Genomic DNA, 26131 nt, shown 5'->3' on the forward strand with positions numbered 1-26131 from the left:
AGGATACCACTGGTCATTGACCTCCAGGTGGAATACTTTCCATCCACTATCAATCACTGTCTTCTTTCAGCCAGTCAATTCTGTATCCAGACAGCCAAATTTCCCTGTATCCCACACCTTTTAACTTGCTGAATGAGCCTATCATGGGGAAACTTATCAAATGCCTTATTGAAATCCATATCCACCACATCCACTGCTTGACCTTCATCAACATGTCTTGACATGTCCTCAAAGAGCTCAATAAGGTTTGTGAGGCATGATCTGCCCCTCACAGGCTATGCCGACTATCTTTAATCAAACTGTGTCTCCAAATAGTCATAAATCCTCTCTCAGAATCCTTTCCATTACCTAGTTTACCGCAGACATAAGACTAACTAATCTGTAATTCCCAGGGATTTCTCTATCCCTTCTCTTGAACAGAGAAACAACATTCATCTCCCTCCAATCATCCAGTACTACTCCCACGAGCAACAAAGACCATCACCAGAGGCACAGCAACCTAATTCCCTCACATCCTGTAGTAACCTTGGATATATCTGGTCTGGCCCTGGGGACTTATCTACCTTGATGCTTCCCAGAATTTCCAACACATCCACCACACCTTCCAATTGGGGTAACGCACTGAAAATCAAGCCCCTCTATTCCTGGAGTTGTCACAAATGTTAAAGAACTTCAAACAAGCACATAAAATTCTTTATCTTCCTGTTTTTCAGACGCAGATTGACAAAATATGGACCAGGTTTCTTACTTAACAAGAATTACTACCTATTACAAGTGATTGGACTCTATCTGCACAGAAAGAGTTATAAGTGTTTGATCTATAATACTACAAAGTAAACATTTGATCTCCTAAAAAACCACCCTTACACAAGGAAAAATGTGTTATGGGCAAAGGAAAACTAAGACATAATTTGTTGGTTCCTATTCATGAGTTGCTTATGGTCATTTGATCCATATGCTGGTCAGTATGTTGCTTTTCTGTCATCTTTCTGCAAATACTTCCATTGGTTTGTAAGAGACATAAGGGCATTGGTTTGCTTATAACAAGTCTCTGACTTATCAGTTAAAAGTCACAGATTAAAACAACTGCTGAAGGAAAGATGAGTTGGTTTTCTTCAGGGTTAAAATGAGTTTTGACTGCACAGAACTGTGAAACAGGTTCAGTGCTCATGGAGACCTCTCTGCATCTTGTTTGCATCCCCAAGCTGTTGTTACCTGAGAACCAATGACAGAGTTGTTGGCAGGCAAAAGACTTTTGATATCATAGAACATAGAACAAGACAGCACAGAACAGGCCCTTCGGCCCACGATGTTGTGCCGAACTTCTAACCGAGATTAAGCACCCATCCATGTACCTATCCAAATGCCGCTTAAAGGTCGCCAATGATTCTGACTCTACCACTCCCACGGGCAGCGCATTCCATGCCCCCACCACTCTCTGGGTAAAGAACCCATCCCTGACATCTCCCCTATACCTTCCACCCTTCACCTTAAATTTATGTCCCCTTGTAACACTCTGTTGTACCCGGGGAAAAAGTTTCTGACTGTCTACTCTATCTATTCCCCTGATCATCTTATAAACCTCTATCAAGTCACCCCTCATCCTTCGCCGCTCCAACGAGAAAAGGCCGAGAACTCTCAACCTATCCTCGTACGACCTACTCTCCATTCCAGGCAACATCCTGGTAAATCTTCTCTGCACCCTCTCCAAAGCTTCCACATCTTTCCTAAAGTGAGGCGACCAGAACTGCACCCAGTACTCCAACTGTGGCCTAACCAAAGTCCTGTACAGCTGCAACATCACTTCACGACTCTTGAATTCAATCCCTCTGCTAATGAACAATAATACTCCATAGGCCTTCTTACAAACTCTATCCACCTGAGTGGCAACCTTCAAAGATCTATGTACATAGACCCCAAGATCCCTCTGTTCCTCCACCTGACTAAGAACCCTACCATTAACCCTGTATTCCGCATTCTTATTTGTTCTTCCGAAATGGACAACCTCACACTCGGCAGGGTTGAACTCCATCTGCCACTCCTCAGCCCAGCTCTGCATCATATCTAAGTCCCTCTGCATCCGACAACAGCCCTCCTCACTGTCCACAACTCCACCTATCTTTGTATCATCTGCAAATTTACTGACCCACCCTTCGACTCCCTCATCTAAGTCATTAATAAAAATTACAAACAGCAGAGGACCCAGAACTGAACCCTGCGGAACTCCACTTGTAACTGGGCTCCAGGCTGAATATTTACCATCTACCACCACTCTCTGCCTTCAACCGGTTAGCTAGTTTTCTATCCAATTGGCCAAATTTCCCTCTATCCCATGCCTCCTGAATTTCCGCATAAGCCTACCATGGGGAACCTTATCAAATGCCTTACTAAAATCCATGTACAGTCCATGATCAATAACTGATCGTGAGACAATAGACCAATCAACATCATCTTTCCACCTAGCTGCATCTGTACACAGAGCCCCTTGGCTCAACCACTTCAGTTACTGCTCATTCAGAAAGCTGCTTACAGAATGCTGGTCATAATTAAATGGTTACATGCTTTTCGAAATATGCAGCAATTCTTTACAAAACTGGTTATTGAATGCCACTATATCCTTTTGCTTTGTAAACCTACGCATCCCCTCTCCAAAATACCGTTTTCCTCCCCACACCAGTTACTTTAAAACACTCAACAGTTCTACTAATTCAATTCGCCAGAACGCTGGTCCCAGGATAGTAATTCCATTGTAGTTAAATTGAAAAACATAATGTCCAAGTAATCTCCAAACTGTACAAATTCTTTGAGCAGAGCCTCCTTTATAGTCCTATCAATCTCAGTACCAACAATGGATGACAACTGGATGCCCAGGTGTCAACACAGCCTTTAGAACTCATGCTCATAACATCATAAAACAGAATCTTTCCCTAATTATATTGACCCCTACCATTGTTATATTTCTATTTTCTCCATCTTGTGAATGGTTTCCTGTACCACAGTGCCATAGTCAGTGTGTTCACTAACCCTGTATCATCACTCTCATCTACACTGCATGCAAGACACTAAACTCTGAGACATCTAACATTGTTCTCTGAACCCCCAAACTTGCCTCACCATTTACTACAGATCATTAGATTCTAGCTATAGATAAACAGTTAAACTTAATGAAATAAACTCAACAAATTAAAACTCTAAACCCTTTATAAATGCCCCTTTAACAGACAGACAGTTTCTAATAGCTACAATATTGCTAATTGAATTCTCCAGTCACATACATCCACAGAAATAAATATATAAAAAGGTACAAATATAGTATATCTCAAAACTTCAGAACAACTTGCATTTAGCAAATTTCTGGAGACACCCGTAGAACAGGGTTTAATATTTTGTTACACATTAGTAAAGAATGATTCCAGCTTCAAAAGGTCACGGAGCATTTTATTTGGACTATTCTTTTGGATATTTAAATAATCCAGTCAAGGAAACACATGTTAAAAGATCTAGTACCTTTTTAAAAGATAATTAAGCATTTAGTGTATTTGTAGCACAAGTAAGTTTTGCACAGCATGTTTTATAAAAATTAAATCATAATTATACAATTTTATAAAGTCCATGAAACCCATTTTGATCGGTATCTTCTGGTCAACTGTTCCACCTTACAAAATGCAACAGTTAACCAACAAAAGCTAAGGAGATCTAAAACACTCACCTGTACTTGTTGGCGAGTTAATTTCTTGCCGAATATTGCGACTTATCTGACTTCCAGATCTCGCAATTTCACGTTGTGGCTCCAGTATGTCTCTGTATTTTGATACCATGAGTACAGAGATAAAGTATACAACAGCCAAAGCCAAAAACTGAGCCTGTTTACTATCATCCTATGAAGAAAAACTGGCAGTCAGTCACACTAAAATTGGACAGAGAGGTAGAGAGAATTACAATTTTAAAATGATTTTGTTCAAATGGGATGGCTTCACAGACGTTAAGCATGATAGTGAATTCAACAAGAGAAGGGAAATTGGGAAGAGGAAAGTTACCAAAAAACAATGCTTAGTATAACAATGATGGGGAGAAATTGGAATGTAAATCCACACCCGATAATAATTGTCATGACCTCACAGCCGCCCAAGACTAGGAATTATGTAACGTGAGGGTATCGGTTTTTTTAAAAAAATCAAAAACAAGAAAATAAAAGGACGAAATAATTAACCAAACCACTTTATACACCACTTTATACACCAAATTATACACTAGCATAGGAGTGAAAAGGAGAGATCTTCACAATAAAAGATAGTATCACAGCAAATAATAGGAAAGCTTTAGAAAGGATGCAGAGGAGATTTAGATTTGATTAGATTACTTACAGTGTGGAAACAGGCCCTTCAGCCCAACAAGTCCACATCGACCCTCCGAAGAGCAACCCATCCATACCCATTCCCCTACATTTACCCCTTCACCTAATACTACGGGCAATTTAGCATGGCCAATTCACCTAGCCTGCACATTTTTTGGCCTGTGGGAAGAAACTGGAGCACCCAGAGGAAACCCACCGAGACACGGGGAGAATGTGCAAACTCCACACAGACAGTTGCCTGAGACAGGAATTGAACCAGAGTCTCTGGCACTGTGAGGCAGCAGTGCTCACCACTGTGCCACCATGCCGCCCAAGATGCTGCCTGGACTAGAGGGCGTGTCTTATGAAGAAAGGTCGAGGGAGCTAGGGTTTTTCGCATTGGAACGAAGGAGGAGGAGAGGTGACTTGATAGAGGTGTACAAGACGTTGAGAGGCATGGATCGAGTGCATAGCCAGAGACATTTTCCCATGGTGGAAATGGCCATCATGAGTGGGCATAATTTTAAGGTGATTGGAGGAAGGTTTGGGGGAGATATTAGAGGTAGTTTCTAAACACAGTGTAGTGGGTGCGTGTAATGCACTACCAGCAGTGGTAATAGTGTCAGATACATGAGGGACACTTAAGTGACTCTTGGATGATAAAATGAAGAGTACGTAGGTTAGTCTGATCTGAGAGTAGGATTAAAGGTCAGCACAATATCGAGGGCTGAAAGGCCTGTACTGTGCTGTACTGTTCTATATTCTATGATGAAAAGGTTGAAAAACAGTTGGGCATATTGTATCGATTGTTAAGCATTAACATGATTATACAGAATTGGATAAAATCAAGAATCTAGTTATGATTAAGGATTCTAACCTGTATAAGAACTGGCTAAGAAATATCAGAATAATAAGGAAGAGAAAAGATTTAATGAATACATTCAGGGAAGCTTCACAAAGTAAGATATCTTTAAACCTACAAAGTGAAGCATTATAATAGTTGTGCAATAGTTAATTTATTTGATAAGATAGCAATGTGGAATGGTCACAGTAATATGCACAAATTCACCATTTGAATTAAAGGAGCAATTAATAAAAGTTCAAATTCCAACAAAACCAACGAGAAAGAAAACAAACAAAATTAAATCCACAGGCCAATGATACAGGCTCAAGACGTGCAATTACTGTTGAAAAGCGAGAGAGATATTTCCAACATAATATAATCATGGTCTACTGGTGTTATTACATATATTAAACAAATAAAAAGGCTCTTGTAAGGGCACAGAACAATGACAAAAATAAAACTTAGGAGATTACAAAAAGTAACAACAGGAAGCGTAAAATAAAAAGGGCAAAGACATATTATAGAAAAAGTTCCAAATAATAAAAAGTAATAGAAAAGTCTTCAAACAGTATATCAAGAAAAGAAAATGACAAATGATTAAATGCCCAGTAAGAGCAGATTTATGCACAGAAACAGCAGGCATTAAGAAAATAAGATAATAATGGAATGGTCTATTTAATATTCTGCCTTAATCTTCACAATAAATGAGGATGGCATGTGACATTTTGACAATGGGATGATGAAAAGCTAGTGAAACTGGGAGGATAAGCTGAAAACTGTAAAATAGTCATATTGAAACCAGACAAAAGCCTGGAATCTCACTGAAAGAAACAGAAGAAATTGTGGTGCCAGAAGACTGATTTTCAGGAAATAAAAAAAGTGATAAACAAAATATAGTCAATTGAGATGTGAAGGTAAATGAATGGTCTGATCAATATTTTTTAAATAATCAAATGAAGAACCAAGTGGATACTCAACGCCTTTTTTCCTAATAGAAGAATGGAGAAAACAGGGAAGTTTTCTTCAAATTTAAACTAAATAAAGTCACTCAAAACCTCTTGATGCCCCAGGTACATCAGGAAGTATAGTCAAATGAAATACATACCAAGCAAAAGTAGAAGTGACCAAAAGCTCGAGCGTTAGCTTTTAAAATATTCATTAAAGAGGAGGAAGCGGTACAAGAGCCAGAGAGGTTCAGAGATACAATTCCAGAGCATGCAGAGTAGGCAAATGAACGCAGGTAATTGTGGGGCAAGGGAAATATTCTCAAGGACGCAGGAGGTCATTGTAATAGGGGATCCCATGCTCAAGAAAGGATATTACCATGAATGCTATTTAAACATAAGGATATAAATTTAGATTTCACTTGACACCCAAAGAAAGCCATGAAGCATTAGGGTCATGAATGAATGGGACAAGACTTGTAACAGAATAATATCATTATTAATAATGAAATAAACAAACATTTTTACAGACTAAAGAGTACAACGCCATCTCCGAACTAGGCCAATTTAGAGATAATTAAGGCATGGACAGGATTCTAAAAAACAATAGACCGAAGTAAGTTTAGAGTTGGAAGTAGCCGTTCTTTTTGACATGGTACAAAGTCGAAAAGTTATTTCCAAGGGATTGGGGAAAAAAAAAACGAGGGTGTGGTGATGGTAAAAGCCACAAACAGCCTAGCGGTACTGTTGCTGGACTGTTAAGCCAGAGACCCAGGTAATGTTCTGGGGACCTGAGTTCAAATCAACAGGGACAGATAGTGGAATTTGAATTCAATAAATATTTGGCATTAAGAGTCTAATGATAACTAGTCTAATGAATCCTTTGCTGATTGTCAGGAAAATCCATCTAGTTCACTAATGTCCTTTAGGGAAGGAAACTGCTATCCTTACCTGGTCTGGCTTATGGTTGACTTTTAACTATCCTCTTGGCAATTAGCAATGGGCAATAAATGCTGGCCTAGCCAACGTCACCCTCATTCCGTGAATGAATAAGCAAAAAGGATGGAGATTGAGGTTGCAGATCATCATGACTCAGCCTGAAAAGCTAACTGTAGTATGCAATGGAATCTGCAACAAGTGTAGTCAAACTAGATGAGGTACGAGACAATGTCTTAAGTCTTCCCAAGGTTTAGTAGAGCAGGGTCAAAGTAATACAACAATACAAATATTTTAAGACAGAGGTATTGCTAATCACAATACTCAGGTTTCTTCAACTGAACCAATGCAAGACTTAGAAAATAACTGTCAATCAGAAACACTTCTTTATTTCCTGGGTTTCTTTCTTTTCGGTTGAAACAGTGTTTTAGCTATTAGGAATTGCACCTTTCTGATTTAAGGCAATACTTTCCCTATTGCCAGCATTTCACACTGAAATATAGGTGAATTATTGTGAAAAAGAAATAAATGTAACAGATTCTTTCATTTTCCTTTCTTTTAAAATTCCAACATATCATCAAATTCTCATTTCAAAATAAAATTGCAGGAACTGCAGAATTCTGGGTATAAACAACTTCATGAGTTTTGTAATACCTAGATTTTACAGTAAAGGTACCTGTAAATCCAATGACCAGAAAAATAATTTCAATGAAGTAAATAATTACCACGTCACGAAAGACAACAGCTCGCAAACGGTTAATGTCTACATCTTGCAGTAATCGGTCAGGATCTTTAATTGGAGAAAGGTTACCAGAGATATTTTCAACACCAGTCTGAAAAAATAAACAACTTATTAAAGTGAAATGAAAAATATTTTCTTTTGTCTAAAGATAACACAAATAACATCTACTTGCAAACAAGCTATGACATGCTAAATTAGGGTTAAAGTTTTGTGGCCCCATTTCCAAGATGGCGTTCCACAGGGGAAAAAAAAGAACTGGATGCTCGAAATCAGAAACAAAAACAGAAATTGCTGGCGAAACTCAGCAGATCTAGGACATCTGTGAACAGAAAGTAGAGTTAATATTTTGGGTCAGTGACCTTACTGCTCTACTAATATTTTATTCCAAAATTTTCCTCAGAATCTAACCTCTATATATTTGAAGAATACACACTAAACACACTAGGCAAATTACAGTAGTGTTGAGAGAACAAAAAAGTTATTTCCTCAAACAAAAACAGAAATTGCTGGGAATCAGCAGCTCTGGCAGCATCTGTGAAGAGAAATCAGAGTTAATGTTTTGGGTCTGGTGATTTTCTCTCAGAACTGAGGGTCACCAGATCTGTGATTTCTCTTCACAGACCCGATAAGCTTTTCCAGTCATTTTTGTTTTTCTTTCCGATTTACAGCATCCACTGTTCTTTCATTTTTTAAGTTATTTCCTCAACCTGTTGAGCACCATAGGTCAAGTTTTTCAGTCTCCAGAACATCAGAGACCAGAGACCTGAAGGTGCACCAAGTTGGAGGTTTGAACACAATGTCAATTGATCATCTTTACTACTGTTCAAGAAGTCAGTACGATGTGATATTCAGGTTTGCTGAATATTAATCATTGTAATATACAAAATTGGAAGAAAGGAAAGTACACAAATTAGAATATTCATGTATTTTTAAACAATCTCTTGAAATGGTATAATTTGTAGACTGCACAGAAGTGTCTTGATTTCATTTCGAAAGTTTGAAGTCAGTTTATGAGGCTGAAAAGAAAAAAAATCATAGACAAGATCTGTGTTAAGTTATATTACCTTGGTTGCACCGGATCCTGTTAAACTCTGAAGACTCTCTTGGGGCTTAGTACTGGTTAGTGAAATCTTTGTCATCCTATCCCTTTGCCTCTGGCGACATTCCAAGCAATTTCTCACAGCAACACAACAAACTTTGAGAGCGCATAGGCAGACAAGGTTATTAGTGCAATTTTTTCTCACAAATTTACACTTTTAAATAAACACTTCTAACATTTACAAAAAACTGCAGAAATTGTATTTCATGTGTCATGTTTAGATATGTGATTAGCATCTCAAAATTCAAAAAAGTATGTTTCTAAAACTTCCAATCAAAATCAACCATTATTCAATGGACGTTTGTTTTCTAAAATCCCTGACAAACAAGGTGCCCACATTGCGAAAGAATACAAAATACATGATCAACAAATCAGCACAAAATGAAATGTTTCCATATTCTTCCAGACGAAACATTGAGTTATCATGCCATGTGGATGGATTCATTCAGCAGTGTAAATTTTTCAGTGAGGACGATATCAGAATGCTCCCACAATCAAAGGTCCAAGTAACTAGGGAGAATGAGGAGTTGACAGAAATTAGAAATGCTCAGATGATTGGACTGGAGAAATTAATGGACTGAAAGCTACTAAATGCCCAGAATCTAATGGCGTACATCCCAGCATGTTGAAAGTGGTGACTATGGTGTTAATCAATTCATTGGCAATTATCTTCCAAAATTCCAATTTCTGGAATGATTCCTGCGGTTTGGAAGGTTGCAATAATCATCTCATTATTTAAGAGAGAAAAACAGGAAATTACCTTTTTGACTGATGTGAGTAGTAAGGAAAATGCTAGAATCTATTATAAAGGATACATTAAATGAATACTTGATTGGAAATTGTCAGATTGAGTATAACCAGCATGGTTTTGTAAATGAGAAATAATGTTGATTAACTTGTATGGAGTTTATTGAAGACGTTACCAACAAAATTGATAAAGGAGAGCTGATGAAAACTAGTATATTTGGATTTTAAGAAGGTTTTTTTGATAAAGAGTCCACAAAAGAGGATGGTTAGAAAAATTAAAGCACATGGGATAGGAAGCAATGTAGTTGCGTGGATTAATGATTGGTTAACAGACAGAAAATGAAGAGTAGGAATAAATAGTACTGGAGTAGCATATGCAGTGTTGGTCTGCTTATCTCAGGAAAGATATTATTGCCATAAAGGGAGTCTGATGAAGGTTCATCCAGACTTGTTTCCAGATTGGTAGAACTGTCCTAAGAAGAAAAATGGGATAAAATGGACCTACACTCTCTCAGGTTTCGAAGAAAGAGAAGAAATCGCAATTGAAACTTACAAAATACTTATAAGGTTAGACAGGAGAGATAGTTAAAATGCTCAGTAAAAAATTATTCCAGTTATTCTGATGAGAAAGTTGATCACCCATAGTTAACAAAGGCAGTCAAGAGGAATAATCAACTAAAGATTAAGGGATGCACAAGAGCAAAAACTAATGTTAAGCTGGAGTTTTTTGAATATCTTAGGAACAGCAGTAGCTGACAATAAAATTTATTATATTTTTTGCCAATTTACTTTTGTAAAGACAAACAACAAGAGCTTCTATGGATGTGTAAAAGAAAAGAGTAGTTCAAGTCAATATGGAATCCTTAGAGGATGCAGCTGGGAAATTAATAACGGGGAACATGGAAATGGCAGATAAACCAGTGCTTTGCAATAGGCTTCATAGTGGAAGACACTGTAATCAAATCAAAGATAACAGATTAGCAAGTTGCCATTGGTTGAAAAAAATCTTATAACAGTCTCTCTCATGAGGGACAAAGTATTTGACAAACTAATGGCACTAAAGGCAGACAAGTTGCCAGGACCTGGAAAGAAAGTGGATTCAGAGATGGTGGAAGTTTTGGTCAAAATATTCCAAAACTTACTGGATCCTGGAAAGGGTCCAACAGGTTGGAAAAGTGCCTTTCTGCCAACCCTGTTTAAGAAGGGAAGATAACAGAAAGCAGAAAATAACAGATCAGTTTGTCTAAAATTGGTCACTGAAAAACTGTTAAAGAGTAAATTAGTAATGAAGAAACAACATGACATTAGGAAAAGCTTAATTAAATTAAACGGAGTTAACAGTTTTATGCAAGGGAAATAACGTTTGAAAATTTTGAAAAAATAGGAGGCTAAAAAGCAAGTCAGAAGTAAATCATATCGTTCTTATCAGGTGGTGACTAGATTATTATATCCAGTTTTAGTTGTGAAGGAGTTGATAAGCAAGTCAGACCTGACTAAAAGTTAGTTGTAACACCCAAAGGCAGATTGCTGCTTAAATGCATCACCTTTCTGTCAATTTCTCCAACCAAGCCAGTGTCAAATACAGTTCTTTACATTGTTTTGGAGTGATCCGGGGAGGCCAAAAGGGGAACATGAGTGCAACCAAGAGCTCTGCACTCAATATGTCCATGCTTGTGCCTTGCACACAGGTGTGGCAAGTAATCAGGAAGGCTAACGGAATATCGACCCTTATCTCAAGGGGGTTGGAGTATAAGAGTACAGAAGTCTTAGTGCAACTGTACAAGGTGCTAGAAAGACACATCTGGACTACTATGAGCAGTTTTGGTCCTCTTATTTAAGAAAAGATATTGTTTCATTGGACACAATTCAGAGAAAAGTCACTAGGATGAACCCGGGCATGGAGAGATTATTATGAGAAAAAGAAAAAACAGGTCGGGATTCTAGTTACTAGAGGTTAGAAGAACGTGAGGTGATCTCATTAAAAATATATTGGAGTCTTAAGAGGTTGACAAGATAAATGTTGCGACGACATATTCCCTAATGGGAGACTCAAGGACCAGTGGGCATAGTCTCAAATAAAGGGGCACCAATTTAAGACTAAGATGAGAGAAGAAGTTCTTCTCTCAGAGGGTTGAGTATCTTTGGAACTCCTTGCCGCAGAGAGCTGCGATGGTAGTGTCCTTGTGTATGTTAAAGGCTGAGTTAGATTCTTGATCAATAGGGAAAGGGCAGGAAAGTGGATGTGAAGAATGTCAGATGAGTCATGATCCTTTTGAATGGCAGATAAGGCTGGAGGAGCCAAGTGGCCTACTCCTGCTCCTATTTCTTATGGTGTCTATGCACTCTAGTTTTGGTGTCTTTGATTCTTCCTACCATAGTGTATCACCTCACACTTTCTTTAATTAAGCTCTATCTACCATGTTTTTATTCACTCACTCAACTCTCTCAATCCCCAGGCAGATTCCTTGGGTCCTCATTACATCATGTCCTCCAGTTATTTTTGAATCTTCATTAAAACTGTATACAATACACTCTATTCCATCCTCCACTTCATTAATATAAATGGTAAATAACTAATGCGATAGGATTGATCCCTTTAGCACTCCATTAGTTACATTCTTCCAATCTGAAAAAAAAAATTAATCCTAAATCTCGATCTTCTATGTGTTCACCAGTTCTCAATCCATCTTAATAAATTAGCCTCAAAACTGTGATATCTTATCGTGTGGAATAAGCTTTTATCTGGAATCTTATCGAATGTCCTTTGGAAATCAAAATATGCTACATCTTCCTGAAGTGTTCAAATACTGTCGCATTCTTCTGTTACAAAAATGTTAATATTCCCATTTCATATGTTGTTAGACTGTGCACCTAGGTTTGACAAACTGGTAAATGAAGTCTAGAGTAAATGCAATCCAAAGGATGATCTAGATTTACCTACAAGGGTTAGATTGAAAAGTTTGAAGTCAGGAAGACAAGGTCATGGTGCAGGATGGTCATCAAATTATACAATTTTTCAAATTGACAATGTGACTGTGAGGGCATGTATCTAGTTTCCAAAATCATCAGCTTGTTGCTGAAATCAATGCACATACGTCACAACAACTGCAAATTTAATGTCCAAGCTGAGGATGCGTGTGTGCATTAGCAGCAACTTGAATAAGGAAGTCAAACTTGGAGTCTACCGAGCCTGTAGCTGCAGTACACTCCTCTACAGTGGTAAGGTCTGCACAACATATACAACCCAACAGAACATGCTGAACAGTTATCCCCTTCTCTGTCTCAGACATAACCACAGCATCTCTTGTCAGGACAAGGCTTACAACTCAAGAGGTCCTGGAACATTCTGACATTATCCTATGCCAATGATGTCTGTGCTGGCTGGGCCACGTTCATGAGATGGATAGAGAGTCAAAGAATTTCCGATGCAATTAATTAGCCACTGGATCACAATCTCTTCTCTACCTTCACTACAAAAACTCCTGAGAGTGAGATACTGCAATAATATCACTTTTAGCCGAGACCCCACTTTGTTATGATCCCAGGCAAGCCTTCATTGGTCAGAGCATTGAGTATAGGAGTTGGGATGTCATGTTGCAGCTATACAATAGACCATAGGTGCAGGAGTAGGCCACTCTGCCCTTCGAGCCTGCACCACCATTCGATATGATCATGGCTGAGCGTCCTTAATCAGTATTCTGTTCCTGCCTGATCTCCATAACCCTTGATTCCACTATCCTTGAGAGCTCTATCCAACTCTTTCTTAAATGAATTCAGAGACTGGGCCTCCACTGCCCTCTGGGGAAGAGCATTCCACACAGCCACCACTCTCTGGGTGATGTTTCTTCTCATCTCTGTCCTAAATGGTCTATCCCGTATTTTTAAGCTGTGTCCTCTGGTTCGGCACTCACCCATCAATGGAAACATGCTTCCTGCTGCCAGAGTGTCCGAACCTTTAATAATCTTTTATGTCTCAATCAGATCCCCTTCTCAGTCTTCTAAACTCAAGAGTATACAAGCCCAGTCGCTCCAGTCTTCCAGTGTAAGGTAGTCCCGCCATTCCAGGAATTGACCTCGTGAACCTACGCTGCACTCCCTCAATAGCCAGAATGTCTTTCCTCAAATTGGGAGACCAGAACTACACACAGTACTCCAGGTGTGGTCTCACCAGAGCCCTGTACAGCTGCAGAAGAACCTCTTTGCTTCTATACTCAATCCCTCTTGTTATGAAGGCCAGCATGCCTTCTTCACTACCTGCTGTACCTGCATGCTTACCTTCATTGACTGGTGTACAAGAACACCCAGATATCTCTGTACTGCCCCTTTACCTAAATTGATTCCATTTAGGTAGTAATCTGCCTTCCTGTTCTTGCCAAAGTGGATAACCATACATTTATCCACATTAAACTGCATCTGCCATGCATCTGACCACTCACCTAACATGTCCAAGTCACCCTGTAATCTCCTAACATCCTCCTCACATTTCACCCTGCCACCCAGCTTAGTATCATCAGCAAATTTGCTAATGTTATTGCTAATACCATCTTCTATATCATTAATATATATTGTAAAAAGCTGCAGTCCTAGTACTGATCCCTGCGCTACCCCACTGGTCACTGCCTGCCATTCCGAAATGGAGCCGTTTATTACTAATCTTTGTTTCCTATCAGCCAACCAACTTTCAATCCAAGTTAGTACTTTGCCCCCAATACCATGTGCCCTAATTTTGCTCACTAACCTCCTATGTGGGACTTTATCAAAAGCTTTCTGAAAGTCCAGGTACACCACATCTACTGGATCTCCCTCGTCCATCTTCAGTTACATCCTCAAAAAATTCCAGAAATTAGTCAAGCATGATTTCCCCTTCATAAATCCATGCTGACTCTGACCTATCCTGTTATTACTGTCTAGATGTGTCATAATTTCATCCTTTATAATAGACTCCAGCATCTTTCCCACCACTGAGGTCAGACTAACTGGTCTACAAGATAGTGGTGAGGCCACTTTTAGAGTACTGTGTGCAGTTCTGGTCACCCTGCTCTAGGAATAATGTTATTAAATTGGAAAGGGTGTCGAAGAGATTTACAATGGGACTGGAGGGTTTAAGTTATAAAGAGAGGCTGAATGGGCTGGGACTTTTTTTCCCTGGGGTATAGGAGGTTTATAAAATTGTAAGAGGCATAGATTAGTAATGGTCTTCCCTAAAAAGTGGACAGTTTTACAGCAAGGGGGAAAAATTTAAAAGCTCCCAAGGGGCAACGTACTTACCGCCCTCTGTGTGAAGACATGAAATGAACTGCCAATGGAAGCGATAGATGTAGATACAGTTAGAACACTTAAAAGACATTTGTACAGATACATGAATGGGAAAGGTTTAAAGGAACATACGCCGAATGCAGGCAAATGGGAAATCTGATTGGCATGGACGCATTGGACTAAAGGATCTGTTTCTGTGCTGTATGACTCTCGAACAATGGGGAATAGGTGCTCCTCTTGTAGTTTTGAAATGGAGACTGTTAAGTCTAGGAGGAATGGAAAGTGACTCCTTTGGACCTGTACCCAGAACATTCCCAGTCTGTCACACTTCCATGACAATAGATTTCAAGGGGGGCACATTTTGTTTTGGGGTAGAAGCACTGTGGTTACTGAAGATCTGAAATAAAAGTGCTGGAAAAAGTCTACAGGACTGGCAGCAAAAGCAGGTTTCAAACTAGTGTCATTTTGAATTTAAAACATCAGTTCGGCTTCTCTCTCCACATATGCCACCAGGGCTGTTGAGTTTCTCCAGTATGTATTGCTTTTTATTTTTATTTTCAGCTTATGTGCATAGTTTTCCCACAATGGTTTACATCTTGAGCTGTAACAACTTGGAAACAAAGAAAGCTGCCATTTTAAACTGACAAGGAAGAAGATAGTGAAATTCATGTTTGAGCTAGGGGTCGACTATCACGAGGTGCTAAAAGACAGTTGGAGACTCACTTTGCTGCTTGCAGATGGAAGGACTCCAAGAAATCCCATAGCTTGGGAATAGCGAGAAGATTAAAGAGAATTAAACTGAACTCCTGAAAGCTATGACACAATTTGGTTTGACCTGGGAGACTGGAATGTACAGGGATCTCTAGATTGAAATTTAAACAGAACAGGAAGTTGCCCTGTTAATTAAATCTGTGTTAATAAACATATAGTTAGCAGTATCTAATTTATTTAATTCTTATATAGGATTTATTTTTATTTTAAAATGTGAAATCTTTTAATCTAATTCTTTAAGTTAATAGCTGAGAACCAAATTTCTACTTAAAATAATCGCCTGCCTTGAGACCATAAGATTGGCATTATAACTTTAGCATTGTGCACAATGTTGTTCCCTTGTTCAAAAGGGGTACAAAGATAAACCCAGCAACTACAGCTCCGTCATTTAACTTGAATGCTGGAAAACCCTTCTAGAAGTAGCAAATTAGGAAAAAATGAACAGTGATGTGAACTATAACACTGACAAAAGCATGAGGTGTGATATGTGTGACACAAATCCTGAAATCTTTATGTATCATATACACTATTTGTTTTGGATTGTAATTTTGAACGAATGGCATAAGAATTTTCAGTGAGACAGAAAAGCTTTCATGGTTAATTGATTAATAATTTTATAGCCAAGTCATTTATTTTAAAATACAGTAAAAGGGAGAGATATTCTAAAAAGTAATGGCATTTTGTTTACCTTCAGAGTGTTTATAAGTGAAAGTAACATATCTGTAGTAGGCTTCCAGATAGAGGATTCTAGAATTTTGGGGGAGGAACTCAGGGAAACACTAGCTTCAAGGAAAGCATTTGGATTTCAGTTGGGCAGTTTTTCAGAAGTCTTGACTGATGTTAGATGTGCTGAAAATGTGTTGCTGGAAAAGCGCAGCAGGTCAAGCAGTATCCAAGGAGCAGGAGAATCGACGATTCCTGAAGAAGGGCTCATGCCCGAAACGTCGATTCTCCGGCTCCTTGGATGCTGCCTGACCTGCTGCGCTTTTCCAGCGACACATTTTCAGCTCTGATCTCCACCATCTGCAGTCCTCACTTTCTCCTAGTTGATGTTAGATGTGTAAAATACTTGCTCCTGAAAAAGGGAGGCAGTTTCGGACTGTTTAAAATCAGCTATATAAGTGTAAGAAGTTTAGTTTAAAAGTTCCAGAGAAGTGTTTGGATACAACCCTGCCAAAGTTCAAACTCATTTATATGAAGGTTTCAGGAAGATGCTATCCCAAGATGGAGAATTTAACCCACACTTAAGTTAAGTCGTCATGTAGCTTTGAAATTAAAGGTGTGAGCACTGTAAATGAATGTTTTGGGGATTAATGAGATTGCATTTTACCCTGTGTTTTGAAATCTTTCAAATGTGTTATATACAAATAGTTTAGGTCATTCTATTTTATCTTCACTTACTTTCCATAATAAACTTCTGTTTTATTGTTAAATTTAAACCTGCACGACTGCGCTTTAGTTCAGATGAAAGACTACAATGGCAGTACATAAAGAAACTATTGAGCCAGAAGTAGCTGTAATAACATCATAAGAACATAAGAACTAAGAGCAGGCGTAGGCCATCTGGCCCTTTGAGCCTTTCTATCATTCGGTAAGATCATGGCTGATCTTTTTGTGGCCTCAGTTCCACTTACCTGCCCTTTCATCTTAGCCCTTCATTCCTTCACCCTTAGTTCAGAATATTAACGTGGCTTTAAAAACATTTACATTGACCGCATCACTGGGCAGGGAATTCTGAAGATTCACAACCCTCAGGGTGGTGACGTTCCTTCTCAATTCAGTCAGAATTAGATCCCCCTAATTTTGAGGCAATGTACTCTTGTACGAGTTTCACCCACCTGTGGAAGCATCCTCTTTACTTCTATCTTATCTATTCCCTTCATAATTTTATATGTTTCTATAAGGTCCCTCTCATTCTTCTAAATTCCAATAATCCCAGTCTCTCCACATAAACCAACCCCCTCAACCTCGTGAAACATCTCTGCATCCTTTCTAGTGCCAGTACATCCTTTCTCAAGTAAGGAGACCAAAACTGCATACAGTACTCCAGGTGTGGCCAACATCCTGCACAGCTGCACCATCTGTTTTTGAGCTCAATCCCTTTAGCAATGAAGAACAAAATTCCATTTGCCTTCTTAATTATCTGTTGCACCTGCAGACCAACCATCTATAATTCATACATAAGGACACCCAGGTCCCTCTGCATAGCAGCATACTGCAACATTTTACCATTCAAATATAATAGTCCTTTTTACTGTTATTCCTACCGAAACAAATAACTTCACATTTATTAACATTGTACTCCATCTGCCAGACCTTTGCCCACTCACTTAAACTATGTCCATCAACTGCGATCATAACATAAGTAATGAGAAACTGCTTATTTGTTTAATTTAAAGCACGATCATAGAATCGTGCAGCATAGGAGAGGTCCCCTGGCCCATCAGAGCTGTACCTCCAAAATTTGCCTCCAAAAGAACACAGCTTTGAGTGAGTTTCTTTTTGCCATTCAATATGATAAAATAATATAAAAATTGAAAAGCTGATGGGTCATAGTTTGGCTGTTAACTAAGTTCAAATTTCTCTTTTGAAGTTTTTGGGCAGATGAAGATCACAACAAAATGTCGAGTAACAGCAGAAGGACTGAAAACTAGATGGAACAGAGTTGAAGTGATTGACAAAATAACTAAAAACAAGAGGAGCGAAAAGATGGTTATTCAACAAGTAGTTACAGTTTGGAATGCATGGTGTGAAAGAGAAATGCAAGTAATGTGATCATAGGGGAACTGAATTAGCACCATAAATTAAAAAGAGAGAACTGCAAGACCACAAGAACTTGCTAGATTGCTCTTGCAAAAAGCTCGAGCTGAATGGGTCCCCCTTCGATCTGCAATATTTCTAAAAAGCTACAAATGTAAAATTTAAAGACTTACCAAGTCTCAGGCACTGCCGCATTAAGCCTCCAGATGACATGTTTTTTTCTGCTTCAATCTCACTGAAATTGAGTGAGCTTGAGAAAACTAAGACATCAACCATGGCCATCAGCCTGTTTAAGAACGTTACTGCTGTCTCTGTCGACATGCCTTGAGTTGCCTCTATGTTTTCCAGTTCCGTCTTTTTTTGTTAAAAGGAAGAGACAAATCATATTTGCAAGGTGATGACAAGTTTTTTTCTTAGAAATTCCTACACACTATTTTATGTATTATTAAAAATTACAGAAAAATATTGTACTAACTAGTGTTTCAATTATCAGATTATTTACCAGAAAAAGCACATTTTGATAGTAGCATCTTACATGGCTCTAATGCAATGAAAGTGAAGTAGAACTCTTCAATTATTTTATCTTAGATAAAATATATATGCAGCATATATAATTTTTTAAAACTTACGATTGACTTGCCCGGGCTGTGGAGTCTCCCACTATCCACTGGGGCTCTCGAGTCCACTGCGTTGGTCTTTTGAAGATAGCAGCAGTTTTTACAACACGAGAGAGGAAAAGTGGGTATAACAGAGTTTATGAAGAAAATTTGTACATATACAGTATGGGCCAGTGATACAAAAAATTACTTGCAAGTAGGATACTAGAAAATTATATATGCTGTATATGTTCACAGGCAATTGGATATTGTATTTCAGTAACTTAACAGCATTCCCTTTGGATACTTCATAAGACTATTGAGATTAATTCCAGGATGCCTTCTGAAACAAATTTAAGGTTTTTTGAAAGAATGTTTAAGATATTCTGAGAGAGAAAATAAAAGTTATTCAAATAATATATTCTCTTACTAGTTTTTCCAAAAGAATCTCAGTTACTAAGCATAAAATTATAAAGTTTAATGTCAATCGCTCAGGTAATTGAAGTGCAATGAGTCGATTGGTTATAAGCTTGCTTTTATAAAAAGGTACCTAAAAATTTTCCATTTTGTGGATGGTGAAGTCCAATTATTTTTCCAAGTTGACGGCACCTCAGTAACATGAATTTTAATATAGTTTGTGTGTCAGCAATTATCATATAAGCTAACTTTATAGCATTCTTCTGGCCACGCACACCTAAATTCCTTTCACAGTTCAATTAAATACTTCTCACATCTCTCTTGATTCTCAGCTCCTAAATGATATTTATACATTGATCAATTTTGAGAACATGCACTTTGCCAAAAATATTTTCAGTTGCCATTTAGTATTTCAATTGCTTTTTTAAAAAAAAGGTTGCATTAACAGTCATGCAAAAGGATTATATTGATCATGAATGACATGTTTTACCAATCAATATCTTTTAGGATATGAAATATTTGAACAAATAGCGCGAATTTTGCAAATATTAAATGTTTGTGGAAGGTGGATTTCCATGGAGGGTCTCCCACTCGTCTGACATAATTTCAGCAGGAAATACCTCTAAAGTTTCAATAAAATATTCCTGCTGAGTTTCAGGGGTTTCCATAGCACATCTGCTAAAGCTATCGCAGAAAAAAAGGAAAGCCCACCTTGAAAGCTGCCTTTTTGTCCTAAATACTTACCTCTCACCCTATACGTTTTTTTTTCCAAAGTCAATTTTCTGTTTCAGATACTGAAAAACAAGCCAGATTGTTCCCATGATAAACAAAATTTCCAAATTCCTCATGGGAATCTTGGGAAAGAGTTACACTTAATGCTTCTTATGGAAACATTAGATAAAATTGAGATATTACCTATTCCTAACATCAAGTGATTAGAGAGAAGATGTAAAACCTTTCAAATAAATTAACCGGAAGTAAGCTCAAAAAGTAAAAATACTAACCTTAGAAGTCTGGGCATGCAATATGGAAAAAGAGAAAACACAAAGGGAAGAATTAATAAAGAAAAATAACACAAATTAAATCCTAAAATTATAATGTCTTATGTACTAAATTCATTCTTAAAAAATGAAATTCAGGTTTAGCAACAATAGAAGTTTACTATGAATCTAATATAGTCAGCCTTGTCTTTTACCAACAATAATCCTAGGAGCTTTAAATCAGATGACATGTATTAATAATTTTGATGGATGGATGAAGGAATGGACAGACAAACAGATGGATGAATGAATGAATGTTTTATTGAATGAATAAATAATTTTATTGTTGTGTGTATTTTCTAATGAGAAAATCAGTACAATACAGTAAACACCTTTTCACTGTCGCCATAATCCAGCATCATTTGAATAGTTTTAAGAGTAAGAAAGAAAATAGAAGGATAGCTTAAAGAGAGAGTCCATCAGTCCTGAGCCAAGTCATCAACACCTGCGCCACCATCCCTCCTCCTCCACCTCACCATCATCTACACCAGACCCAACCAATGATGAACTGGCCAATCTTAAGGTACTATCTTTTGCCACTGGGCCAATTCTCCTCCACCACTGACTCGACGCCATCTGTACCAGACCGACCAACATCACAGTCACATCTCTCGCCACTAGGCCCACCTTGATGTTTCTGTGATGGTCTTCTGCCACTGCTTCACCGCCAACAGAACCAACCAACAACGAAGTCACCAATCCTCAGGCGCCATTTTTCATCACTAGGCCCACCTTGCCAACGTCGCTTCTGCAATGCAGCAGCTGCAGATTCCAAAGCCAAGTCCTGTCTTCGCCCCAGAAATGTAAGGGCTCACTTGTCATGACCAAAAGCTCCACGCTGGGCCCAATCACCACTGCCATGAGATCCACGCTGGGCCTATTAGTCACTGCCAAGGTCTGTGTGGGGGCCAACTAGAGTCAGCCATGGACTTCCTCATCGCCACCAATACCATATCTAAGCTCAGGACTAGTGGTAAGTAAAAAATAAAGAGAGGACGACAAAAAAAGAAAAAAAGTGGTTGGAGCAGTCGAGTCCCTGGTCAAGAGCCCTACTCCACCACCATCTTCCAAAACCAGAAGTCGATAAATGTTTTCAAATGCAAAAAAAAGACTGAAAATATAAAGTTATTTCTATGCTACACATTCTATTTGTTGAAAACTGTTTAGTGAATTAAACACTATCACCCACCACTGGAATATCACAAAGATCAAAACTTTATGTACAATACTAATCAAACAATCTGAATTCGCATGAGGTAAATTTTTAGAGACTTGAAAGATGACTCTACATTCCAATGCACAACCAGCAGGAGTTATGGATGCGTACACCAGCCATGGGCAGGAATTTTGATCAAGAGTACAAACTTAGTACAGTTTGTACTCTTGATCAAAGAGTACAGTACATGGCCACAGGGATGGTGCAGGAGGGAGGGTTTTGGATTGTTGGATAATTGGGGCTCTTTCTGGGGTAGGTGGGACCTCTACAAGCAGGATGGTCTTCATCTGAACCAGAGGGGTACCAATATCCTGGGGGAGAAATTCGCTAAGGTTGTTGGGGTGGGTTTAAACTAATCCAGCAGGGGGATGGGAACCAAAATTGTAGTTCGAGTATAGAAAAGGTTGAGTGTAGGGAGGTCCGAAATCAAGTTTCAGGGACGCAAGATGGCACAAGCAAGTAGTTGGTTTGAACTGTGTCTACTTAAATGCCAGGAGCATCCAGAATAAGGTAGGTGAACTTGCAGCATGGGTTGGTACCTGGGACTTTGATGTTGTGGCCAGTTCGGAGACACGGACAGAGCAGGGACAGGAATGGTTGCTGCAGGTCCCAGGATTTAGATGTTTCAGTAAGAACAGAGAAGATGGTAGAAGAGGGGGGAGGTGTAGCATTGTTGGTCAAGGACAGTATTACAGTTGCAGAAAGGATGTTTGGGGACTCGTCAACTGAGGTAGTTTGGGCTGAGGTTAGAAACAGGAAAGGAGAGGTCACCCTGTTGGGAGTTTTTTTTTGTAGGCCTCCGAATAGCTCCAGAGATGTAGAGGAAAGGATAGCAAAGTTGATTCTCGATAGAAGAGAGAGAGACAGGGTAGTTGTCATGGGGGACTTCAACTTTCCAAATATTGACTAGAAACACTATTGTACGAGTACTATAGATGGGTCAGTTTTTGTCCAGTGTGTGCAGGAGGGCTTCCTTTCACAGTATGTAGACAGGCCAACAAGGGGCGAAACCACATTAGATTTGGTACTGGGTAATGAGCCCAGGGCCAGGTGTTAGATTTGAAAGTAGGTGAGCACTTTGGTGATAGCAATCACAATTCTATTATGTTTACTTGAGTGATAGAAAGGGATAGGTGTATACCACTGGGCAAGAGTTACAGCTGGGGGAAAAGGCAATTCCAATGCGATTAGATTTAGGAAGCATAGGATGGGGAAGGAAATTGCAGGGAATGGGCACATTAGAAATGTGGAGCTTATTCAAGGAAAAGCTCCTGAGTGTCCTAGATAAGTATGTACCCGTCAGGCAGGGAGGAAGCTGTAGAGCGCGGGACTGTGATTTACGAAGGAAGTGGAATCTCTGGTCAAGAGGAAGAAGACGGCTTATGTTAGGATGAGATGTGAAGGCTCAGTTAGGGCGCTTGAGGGTTACAAGATAGCCAGGAAAGACCTAAAGAGAGAGCTCAGAAGAGACAGGAGACAACATGAGAAGTTGTCGGCGGATAGGATGAGGGTAAAGCCTAAGGCTTTCTATAGGTATTTAAGGAATAAAAGAATGACGAGAGTAAGATTAGGGCCAATCAAGGATAGTAGTGGGAAGTTGTGTGTGAAGTCAGAGGAGATAGGGGAAGCACTAAAGGAATATTTTTCGACAGTATTCACTCCATAAAACGACAATGTTGTGGAGGAGAATACGGAGATACAGGCTACTAGACTAGGTGGGATTGAGGTTCACAAGGAAGAGGTATTAGAAATCCTGCAGAATGTGAAAATAGATAAGTCCCCCGGGCCAGATGGGATTTATCCTAGGATCCTCTGGGAGGCCAGGGAGGAGATTGCCAAGCCTTTGGCATTGACCTTTAAATCGTCATTGTCTACAGAAATAGTGCCAGAAGACTGGAGGATAGCAAATGTGGTTTCCCTGTTCAAGAAGGGGAGTAGAAAGACAACCCTGGTAATTATAGACCAGTGAGCCTTACTTCAGTTGCTGGTAAAGTGCTAGAAAAGGTTTTATAAGAGATAGGATTTATAATCATCTAGAAAAGAATAATTTGATTAGGTATAGTCAGCACGGTTTTGAGAAGGGTAGTTTGTGCCTCACAAACCTTAGAGTTCTTTGAGAAGGTGACCAAACAGGTAGATGAGAGTAAACCGGTTGATGTGGTGTATATGGATTTCAGCAAGGCATTCGATAAGGATCCCCACAGTAGGCTATTGTACAAAATGTGGAGGAATGAGATTGTGGGAGATATAGCAGTTTGGATCAGTAATTGGCTTGCTGAAAGACGACAGAGGGTGGTGGTTGATAGGAAATGTCCATTCTGGAGCCCAGTTACTAGTGGTATACCGCAAGGGTCAGTGTTGGGTCCACTGCTGTTCGTCATTTTTATAAACGACCTGGATGAGGGCGTAGAATGGTGGGTTAGTAAATTTTCGGACAACACCAAGGTTGGTGGAGTTGTGGACAGTGACAAAGGAGATTGTAGATTACAGAGAGACATAGATAAGCTGCAGAGCTGGGCTGAGAGGTAGCAAATGGAGTTTAGTGTGGACAAGTGTGTGGTGATTCACTTTGGTCAAAGTAACTGGAATGCAAAGAACTGGGCTCATGGTAAGATTCTTGGTAGTTTTAGATGAGCAGAGAGATCTCAGTGTCCATGTACACAGACCCTTGAAAGTTGCCACCCAGGTTGACAGGGTTAAGAAGGCTTACAGTGTTTTAGCTTTTATTAATAGAGGGATCAAGTTCTGGAACCATGAGGTTATGCTGCAGTTTTGCAAAACTCTTGTGCGGCTGCACTTGGAGTATTGTGTAAGTTCAGGTCACCACATTATAAGGAGGATGTAGAAACTTTGAAAAAGGTGCAGAGGAGATTTACTCGGATGTTGCCTGATATGGAGGGAAGGTCTTAACAAGCAAAGGCTGAGGGACTTGAGGCTGTTTTTGTTAGAGAGAAGGTTGAGAGGTGACTTAATAGAGACATAAAAGATAATCAGAGGGTTGGATAGAGTGGACAGGGAGAGCCTTTCTCTAAGTATGGTGACGGTGAGCACGAGGGGGCATAGCTTTAAACTGAGGGGTGATAGATATAGGACAGATGTCACAGTAGCTTCTTTACTCAGTGTAGTAAGGGTATGAAATGCTTTGCCTGCAACGGTAGTAGATTCGCCAACTTTACGTACATTTAAGTCGTCATTGGACAAGCACATGGACATATATGGAATACTGTAGGTTAGATGGGCTTCAGACTGGTATGACAGGTCAGCGCAACATTTGTACTGCACTGTTATGTTCTATGTTCTAATTAGCTAGCATGGTGGCTTTGGATATGTAAAAGGCCTTAAGTATTCAGATCTTTAATAAAAGTCAAATATTTGACAATTCAAATAAGACTTTCTGTGCTTACATTTTGCAGAAGTTGCAACAAACATAATTTCATCACTTGAAGCAAAAGCTTTCAACTTTCTTTCAAACTAAGGTTCTTAAATTTGGTTGTTTGGTTTTGCAGTTTTATCATAGTTATTTTAATATTCCCTTTTTTCTGCCATTACTATATTAATTCAGAAAGATGTCCTCAATGAAAAAACTTCCATTGCATAAAATTCTTTACCTGGGACAATTGCCCTGTGTGCATGTTCTTTCAAGTTCAAATGGTATAGCATGGATGAGATGATCATCCTTCTGGTCCACCGAGAACAGTCTTGCTGAGTAAACAATCTAAAGTTTACTGCATTACTGCAAATACTTTTAGATTACTCAAGAACTTGCATTACCACAGAAATGGTAGGAGCTCATCAGTCTCAAGTTTTTCTACAACTAGATCCTTACGTGCTCCGAAACGGTCCTTGTGACCTCAACACAATAAGTGGTACAGAAAGCACTCAATCAAGTATTAGCAGTTTCAGATCTATAAATAAACCTCACCCCAACCTTTTCACCCTCATTCAATTGGTAGTCAATTTGAAATTGTTTCCTAATGGTCTAAAGTCTATCCTTCTGTCTTGAATTGGACGATCATTCATTTTTTGTACTGTTTTCATGTAGGACATTAATGATGTACAGGTATTCTATCTAGCTCTCTGTATGATCCCGACTACACAAAGCAACTTTTTTCTTTTCTTGGATCTTTGCATGTTGTTTGCCACCTCCTAGTGGTGTTTGCAGTGAAGACTATGCACAAAATCTCTAACTGTTTGTCAATAGAAATTATTTGTACAGTCTTCCATTGGCTATCACCATACATCCTCTCAGTTGCTGTCTCTGCACACAACTCTGTACCTCTCAAACTTTGCCATTAGAATCTGAACTGTTTGTTTGATAGCGTTGGAAGAATTTCACCAAAACCACTACACAGTCACAGTTTTCCATCCTACATATAGTATATAACAATTTTTTCCCTAACACAATTGGGAAGCACAGTGGTTTGATTCCA

General features: G+C 39.0%; 1 protein-coding gene and 1 long non-coding RNA gene across 5 annotated transcripts in view; one reads left to right on the forward strand and one right to left on the reverse strand.

Moving 5' to 3' along the window:
• Positions 1-26131, reverse strand: part of nbeaa (neurobeachin a) — a 913644-nt gene that overhangs the window by 650827 nt on the left and 236686 nt on the right. For 3 of the 4 annotated variants that reach the window (XM_072577214.1, XM_072577213.1, XM_072577212.1), the window contains exons 1-5: positions 19062-19124; positions 18606-18786; positions 8864-8994; positions 7783-7890; positions 3710-3878 (exon numbers count right to left, since the gene is read on the reverse strand). In XM_072577214.1, the coding sequence (XP_072433315.1) occupies positions 3710-3878; positions 7783-7890; positions 8864-8994; positions 18606-18753 (556 nt within the window). In that variant the 5' untranslated portion in view covers positions 18754-18786; positions 19062-19124. Of the gene's footprint in view, positions 1-3709; positions 3879-7782; positions 7891-8863; positions 8995-18605; positions 18787-19061; positions 19125-25629; positions 25639-26131 lie in introns of those variants that run through there. The other variant, XM_072577218.1, reaches the window with a different exon arrangement.
• The window catches only part of LOC140481281 (uncharacterized), a 146690-nt gene that overhangs the window by 92113 nt on the left and 28446 nt on the right, over positions 1-26131 (forward strand). The gene's annotated exons all lie outside the window — the stretch shown is intronic.

This window comes from Chiloscyllium punctatum, chromosome 9 (genome assembly GCF_047496795.1).
Source record: "Chiloscyllium punctatum isolate Juve2018m chromosome 9, sChiPun1.3, whole genome shotgun sequence".
Lineage (NCBI taxonomy): Eukaryota > Metazoa > Chordata > Chondrichthyes > Orectolobiformes > Hemiscylliidae > Chiloscyllium > Chiloscyllium punctatum.